General features: G+C 39.0%; 1 protein-coding gene across 3 annotated transcripts; it reads left to right on the top strand.

The window, feature by feature from the left end:
• The first annotated feature begins 546 nt into the window (after positions 1-546).
• On the top strand, positions 547-7841 carry LOC103999640 (digalactosyldiacylglycerol synthase 2, chloroplastic). 3 transcript variants are annotated; one of them, XM_009421443.3, is made up of 6 exons: positions 626-704; positions 822-882; positions 2268-2636; positions 2917-3183; positions 6605-6957; positions 7188-7841. In XM_009421443.3, exons 3-6 carry the CDS (start codon positions 2355-2357, stop codon positions 7696-7698), a joined length of 1413 nt encoding a protein of 470 aa, XP_009419718.2. In that variant the 5' UTR covers positions 626-704; positions 822-882; positions 2268-2354; the 3' UTR covers positions 7699-7841. The 3 variants fall into 3 exon arrangements, with proteins under 3 accessions (XP_009419717.2, XP_009419718.2, XP_018675554.2); XM_009421442.3 differs by lacking the exon at positions 822-882 and having other exon boundaries at positions 547-704; XM_018820009.2 differs by lacking the exon at positions 626-704 and having other exon boundaries at positions 806-882.
• Positions 7842-8211: the final 370 nt, after the last annotated feature.

Below are 8211 nucleotides of genomic sequence, written 5' to 3' on the forward strand. Positions count from 1 at the left end.
TCATATTAAGGTGCCCATAAGTAAATTCCTATGAGAGGAAAGTTCTGGGATTAGTATTATATAGATTTTTTAAGTAAATTATGCATGAATTTTTTTTTTACAAAGAATAAATGATGAAGATAAGATTTTACGATAAGCTATTAAGATCTTTACTAGCTAAGTTATTATTTTTGAAAATACATATCTTAAATTTTAAATTTTTACCATTAAATTATTTTTTAAAAAGGGTTAATTGTGGAAGAGCATCCATCCACGTGGGCTAAACCTCTCGGCGTCTACGTTTACCTTGGAATAGACCCTCATGTGTTACCACACAAACCAACTGAACTAGCGGGCCCAGATGTCGACCTTGGGTCCCTCGTCCTCGTCATGACAGCAAAGCAACACGAGATCAACGCCAAAATTAGGTTCATATATCAGTTTCTTTCACCCGAATAATATACCTGCCTTTTGATTGGGGAATACTTGAACTCGCCTCTCGATCGAAGGCTAGGGTTGAGGTACGGATACGGCGACACAAACGTTGGGCAGGGCCCTATCTTTCTTAACTTTGTATGGGAGCGTATCGTACCGGTATGTTTCTGGTTTCCGTCGTCTGCTTCCTCATCCTTCGTTCCGCTCCGTTTTCCCTATCGTTCGGCGACTTCCTCCGCACCCCCCCCCTCTCTCTCTCTCTCGCTGTGTCAGAAGCAGATGCAGCAGAGGTAATCTCTTCCCTTTTAATTCTTCGTATATTCTCTTCTAATACTTCGAGGTCAAATCCGTAGCGTATTGAATCTTTGGAACCCTTTGATTCGTTTCTTTGCTGCGCCGGTATGAAGAATCGAGCAACTCCATGTACGATCCCTCTTTCTCTCTCTGTCAGAAGCAGATGTAGGAGAGGTAATCTCTCCGCTTTTGATCCGTTGCCTTTTTTCAAGCGTTTCGATGCCCTTCGAGGTTGTATCCTTATCAGATTCTAGGATTGAGTTTGAATCTTTGGAACCCTAATTCGTTCCTTTGCTGCGCCGATCTGAAGAATCGAGCAGTTCCATCTGTGGTTTTTGTTTGATTTGTCGTCGTTGATGCCTTTTCGAGTCGACTTGTAAGAACTCTTTTTTGGCATTGGTCGTGGCAGGTATAGGAATGTTCACGCAAGTTTGGTACTACGAAATGAGATTTAGTTTCCTGAGAAAATTGCTATTCCCATTAATTTGGGGCCGGAAAAGATGTTAAGTGTGTGCGAAAACAATGATTTTGATGCGTCCCTTGATTTTTTATATAGGAGATCAATCATTCCATGATTGTTCCTTTTCTTATCTTTGTTGCCAGATCTTATGGCACCCTAATGATGATGTGTGTAAACCCTCATTTTGTTCTCTCATTCTGAATTGCTGCTTTGGATTACCATAAAAGATTACATGTCGTGCCTCAACTAGTATATAAAACTTCCTTCAGCTTCCAATATTGGTGTTATATCGAATCGATCATATTAGACTTTTTTATGGTGAAGGGGTGAACAAGCTCGAGGACTTTGTTGCCTTGGTAACTGGTCTTGTTTCTTAGCCATGAAAATTTGATCAGCTTGCTTCCTAGCTGGCAATTCAACAACTCCGGTTATATAATTCTATGGATATGGAATTTAACTGGTTTTTATTTATTCAAATCCCTGCCCTTGAAACTTCTTCTGGGGGAAAAGCTGAAGATCCCTCTCAGATTTAAGATTTTGGCATGGTTGGTTCACTGTGGTCGAACATATACTGAAGATATTCTTACCAAAAGAGGCATCACCGTCGGTGAACTCTGTGTTCTCTGTAACACATAGATAGATAGGCAAGGAGGGCCAGATCTGTTGCCAACCCAATCCAGCTAAACAATGCTTGGTGTTTACCCTTGACATCTTGACAATTGGGTTGGACAATGTTTCTTGCAAGTTAAGAATAAGATGGAATGGTACTGCTGCATGTCACAAGATTTTATTTAGTTGGACTGAAAAGTGTATCTTTGAGATCAAGACTTTTGTGATTGAGCTTCTGATTTTCTAAGCTTTCCTGTATCGATAATCCGAAAGGGCTTAATATTACCTCCTGTTGTGATCTTCTTCTTCACTCTGTTTGCTCCCCCTTCTCTCCTATGTTTCTCTTTTTCTTGTTTATTTTTTTATTCTTTTGTTTTTTAAATAAAATCCAGGGGATTATTCTTTAGACATCTTCTTATGGTGCAAATGGGTTTTGGTGTACGTGGGTTCTCTTTTTGTAACAATGCTTCTTTCTCTTGTTGAAATGCAGCTTGGGCATTGGGTTTTTACTTGGCTGCATTGGCAACAGTGTTTGAATGACTGACATGACATTCATTAAGTGATATCTAGCGATTTGATGGCTCAGAAGCAGCATATTGCGATTTTCACAACTGCAAGTCTACCATGGATGACTGGAACTGCTGTCAACCCTTTGTTTCGTGCTGCTTATCTGGCAAAGGATTCTGACTGGGACGTCACTCTGGTAATTCCTTGGCTGTCATTGAAGGACCAAGCATTGGTATATCCAAATAAAACCACATTTAGTTCACTGGTGGAGCACGAAGCCTATGTTCATTGGTGGCTCAAAGAGAAGGCTGATGTTATTTCAGGATTTAAGATCACATTTTATCCTGGAAAGGTAAGATACGCAGAAGAAAATCATGAACCTTTACTTTCATTATATATATTTTGGTGGATTGCATAATTGTCATCAACTACAATAATTTAAGGGTTGTTGTTATTGAAAATATTAAACGTACCCTACAGGCCTTCTTTTCACTGTACTTCATGTTTCCAATTTAAGCTGTCAAATGCTGATTGAGTGGCTCGATCTAAGTTTCAGCCGTGGTATACAAATAGTAGTACATTACTCTTTTTACTTAATTAAGAACTTGCATGTTATTTATCTAAAATTGCAGTTCTCAAAGGAGAAAAGGAGCATTCTACCTGTTGGGGACATCACCGAGACAATTCCTGATGAAGTGGCAGATATTGCTATCCTTGAGGAGCCAGAACATCTTACATGGTACCATCATGGACGGAGATGGAAAACCAAGTTCCGGAAAGTGATAGGTGTTGTTCATACCAATTACTTGGAATATGTGAAGAGAGAGAAAAATGGACAGATACAAGCTTTTCTCTTGAAATATGTCAACAGTTGGGTTATTCAGATCTATTGCCACAAGGTTAGCGTGTTGCAAGAGTTATGCCTATCCTTCAAGTTCTTGTTATTTCCGTTAGAACTTTCAATACATTGCTAGAATCATGCATGTCCATTTAACTGTTGCATGGCAATTTTTCCTTTGACTAACTGAAAAAGTGAATCCTATCACAAACAAATGATTGTAAGCTGTGGCATACAGAGCTATGCTAGCTATGGATGGTAGTCTAAAATCAGTGGCATTTACTACCATAATACTGATCATGATTTATATCACCAAAAGCTGAGAAGTCAGTCATCATCAAGTTTTGGTTAAGCCTAGTTCAAACACACAAATTTCTCAAGTTACAGAAACAGTTTAATGGATTTGATGTCAGCCCTTTTTCAACATACTCTTTTGGCAATAACTATTACTTGCAAACAAGAAGAAAACTTTGTTCACTAGACCTTGTTGAGCTTTGACACCTATCTGCTGGTCATAAAACTGGAATCGGGTTTTGGATTGATCAGCGGCAATTAGGTCGATATCAGTCATTTTGACCGAGTGACATCTGTGGGATCATATTTTGCTGGGAAAATAATTTAAAATTAAAAAATTAGAACCTAATGACATGTGATGACATGAAACTTCATGAGCATCCTTAAATTTACCATAACAAGAAGTGTATTCGTTGCCATGATAAAATTCACTAATAACATACAAGAAACTAAAATAATGAAACTAACAATAAGAGAGTAATATCAAGATATTTTGCTAAGCAAGGTTCGTCATACCGTAGTGTATTGCTCGGTATGGGCAGTACATATCGATCCGACAAGAGACCGATATAGGCGGTACATCGGTGTGCCCCCATGTACCATGTGTCGGTATGGCTCGGTATAGTTCGGTTCGTATCGTATGAATAATTTATCGATACTGTCACATCCTGAAATTTTTTTTTTTTTCATATCTTTCTACACATTCAGCCCAAGTAGATAAACATCACTTTATTCATCATTCATAAACATTTATTACAATTCATTTATTCATCAGATCACAAATAGAAAAATAAACATAGTGATGTTAACTTCAAGAATCATCCAAGTGGCTCTACCTAGCGGTAGAGGAAGGTCCGCTCTCCACTGGAATCTGATTTAGTACTAAAGGGAGGCTGCTCTAAAAATCAAAAACAAAGAAAATTCAGCAACGCTGAGTAGGAACCCCAAACATAAACTCAAAATGAATACATGATCAAAATTCAATCAATCATCCCATTGGCGTATATCAAATACCCGAAGGAGCACTCTCCCAATAGCGGATGGAGAGGCTTTATCCTACGGGATGAGTTTGTGTTCTCCCCACAGCGGATGGAGGCAAACTCATATCGCACTCCCAACAGCGGATAGAGTGGTGTCCCTCACCCGCCAAAGTGGGGACACGTTCCTCCAAATAGCAGATGGAGGAACCGTCCAGTCACCATGTCTGACGGCCCGTTAATCCCTGAAGAGAATCTTCCTATCTGCTCTCAACAAGAAAATAACATAATCTCACACTGGTCATGTCCATATTGGGATGAAATAACACATTTAAAATATCTTTTTCAAATATCATCAATATCAAATAATACAAATTAGCCATCAATTGACTTGAACTCTAGTTCAATTAATCTAATTGAACTCGATTTACTAGAACCTAACTGAACCGATCTCTAATCCTCATTTAACTTGTCTAGAACCATCCTAGACTAGTATAATTTGGACTAGATTAGGTTCAATTTAGGTTAAACTGACTTGAATAAGTCAATCAATTCGGAATCACCTTGAATCGATCTAGACTAATCAAGCCTAGTTTAGTTCAATCAATATTTAGGCCTAAATCCAACAATAATATTGGGCTAGATTGGGTCAGCCCATCTACTGGTCATGTACATTACACATAACTAGGCATGCATCATACAAAGCTGGCCCAGCCCTGGCCCATGGACTGGTCAGGTGCGTCGCATGTGACCGCCTATGATGGTTGGGCTGGGTTAGCCTATGGGCCAAGGCTTGACCCGTGGGTTGGGCCTGGCCTACGGGCTGGGCCTAGCCTGTGAGTAATTTCAATCCAATTTCATACCATAACATATATATTCACTTTCGTCAGCATGGTGTAACTCCTCGTTCCTCCCGCTGCTAGGCTCGGCTAGGTGAGGAACGAAGGCGAGAAATCCCTCCCCTTAAATAGGAGGAGGTGAGCCTCCATTAAAAGAAATATATTTTTATTTTCATATTTATTTAATATAAATTATTTCTATTTAATATACTAACAAATATGATATCACCCTATTTGGAATGCTTAATAGTTATTAGCAAACAAGGAAATAGATTAAGATTTCCTAAATTACAATGACAAGTAAAGAAAAAAATTTAATTCCTAACTTAAATATTTGATTTGATTACAGATACATCGGTAAGGACTAATAAAGCAAACCATGTTGCTGAGTGTCTTAAATGATGGTTATAGTGACAAACCTAAACACTGTTCATTATAAATCACTGTTTGCCAAAGAGCATCCCAAAAGTATCCAAGTATCTAACAGGAAATCATAAACATTTCCTGAATTTAAAACCATTTACTATCTGAAGTATCTGTCATGTACCCAAGAAGCATTATACAGGTTGTTCATGTTAAACTTATCAGTTTTTGTGGAACCTTACCGAATTTAGACTAATGAAAATTTCTAGGATAGGCAGTCATAAAAATATAGCCATGGTGGATAGGCAACTATTTCTGTGTGCTTAAATGGTCATGTAACCTTGTACCAGATGTCATAAATATAATTACATAATCGATCTGGATGGAGGGAATTTGGTCATAGGTCGATATAATCATATAACTAGTAGAATCGGAAGAATGCTGTCTTTCTCGAAGTCATGATGTTATAGGCTTGTTCTTGGCATTTATTTGTATGGCATATTGCAAGCTGGATACGTGCTTCTCCCATATCAGAAGATATCTGGACTCTAGAATTGTTCTTCATGCTAGTACATGCTTCTTATCTTTGCTAGTGGTTTGTCCATTTTTGTTCTTTGTCAGCATTATCCATGCCGACAGCATTATCTAAATGATCTTTGATCATTTTATATTATTGAACATAGGAAGAACCAAAGAGTGGATGATGGCTTGAAGTATGCATAGGTTTTATGTTAATAGATAATTGGGATTAAAACTCAGGGGGAGTTTCCGAGTGCACAGAAGGAAAAAACTAGCACTTACTAAGACAAATTAATATCATGGGACAAGGTTAAGTGGGAACTTCCTGTGACATGGCTAGTTGTTTTTCTGGGTTTCTGCATGTTGTCACCACATCAACTTATATAGAATTCTGTATGCAGACATTTGTCCTAATTAAATTGCTGATTTATCATACTCAAAATTTTCCTCTTACAAACCATCCGCTTACCTAACATTTATGTTATTACAGGTTGTGAGATTATCAGCTGCCACCCAAGATCTCCCAAGGTCCATCATCTGTAATGTCCACGGTGTAAACCCCAAATTCCTCGAGGTTGGACAAATGAAGCATGGGTTAATAGTAGAGGGAGGTCAAAAGGCCTTTTCCAAGGGTTCCTACTTTATTGGGAAGATGGTTTGGAGTAAAGCCTATACTGAACTCCTCCAACTACTCTCACAGCACCAAAACGAGCTTTCTGATTTACGAGTAGACTTGTATGGAAACGGAGAAGACTTTGATGACATTAAAAAATCTTTCAGTAAATTGACTCTGGGTGTAAGAATTTATCCTGGCCGTGATCATGTGGATTCTCTATTTCATGAGTAAGCCCTCAAAACCTTATTTGCATCGCATGTTGCCTCTTCTTGGCTACTTATTTGTGTTCGTCCAGACTGAATATATTAAACTTTGCGAGTAAATTTTTGAGTGAACGTGTTAATTTTATTCGGTTGTTATTTTATATATCCTCCAATAAGTTGAGAAATAAGCTTATCGAAAATACCCAGTTCTCTATGTATTTGTTGATCTTACATTTGTATTCCTGTTGTTTCAGCTACAAGGTGTTTATTAATCCGAGCACCACAGATGTGGTTTGCACGACAACAGCAGAAGCTCTTGCGATGGGAAAGATTGTCATCTGCGCCAACCACCCTTCGAATGAATTCTTCAGGCAGTTTCCAAATTGCCACATGTACAATACCAGCAATGAGTTTGTGCAATTAACTCTTAGAGCTCTAGTCGAAGAGCCTCTTCCCCTTACAGATGATCTTAGGCATGCACTATCCTGGGAGGCAGCCACAGAGAGATTTGTCGAGGCCGCAGAGCTAAATGAGGTCATCCGAGAGAAAACGCTTCTCTCTCCCAAGCCTTCAATGCAAATGCCGTCTGATGACTGGAGGAAGAGTGTAGAGGAAGCATCTGCATTCTTGCACAATACCATTTCCGGGATTGAGGTCGCACGCTGTGCCTTTGGTGCGATACCGGAGACTCTGCAACCTGATGAGCAACTCTGCAAGGAGCTCGGCTTGGATTTCCCGGAACATAAGATGTTTTTCAGACATTAAATCTGCTGGTTCTTCTTACACTTGTGTCCAAATTACTTGTGTGCAAATTGTAACACGGCCTAGCATTCTTGCACTCTGGATGTATCATCACTCTTGCAAATTATCACGGAGTTGCTAAAACGCAACATGTTGTTTCTTACTTACACCTTAGCTCGACTCATCTGGATTGCTGTGCTTCTTATTTTTGGTCTCAAGTCTCTCATTACAGAACTGTTGCAAGATGCTGTAAATGAACAATTAAGCATGCTGAGTGAGTCATCACTTGCATTTGGGTAGTTTGTTTTTGCTTTTCATGTTTCCATGCATATCATGAAGGGAATAGGGTGATAAATTTTGATAGGTCCAGCCAACGTAATTGTATATGGGAGGAGGCTTTGCCTAATAAACTTTCTTTTTCGGTTCGCTCGGATGCGAACAATATACGGTGTAATCCATTTTAATTTCGCTCACTATAACTAAGCTCACCTGCAGTTGCTACTCGCAAATGTTTCGGCCGACTGAATCAGCCCTGAC

The sequence above is a fragment of the Musa acuminata genome, chromosome BXJ1-10 (genome assembly GCF_036884655.1).
Source record: "Musa acuminata AAA Group cultivar baxijiao chromosome BXJ1-10, Cavendish_Baxijiao_AAA, whole genome shotgun sequence".
Classification (NCBI taxonomy): Eukaryota; Viridiplantae; Streptophyta; class Magnoliopsida; order Zingiberales; family Musaceae; genus Musa; species Musa acuminata.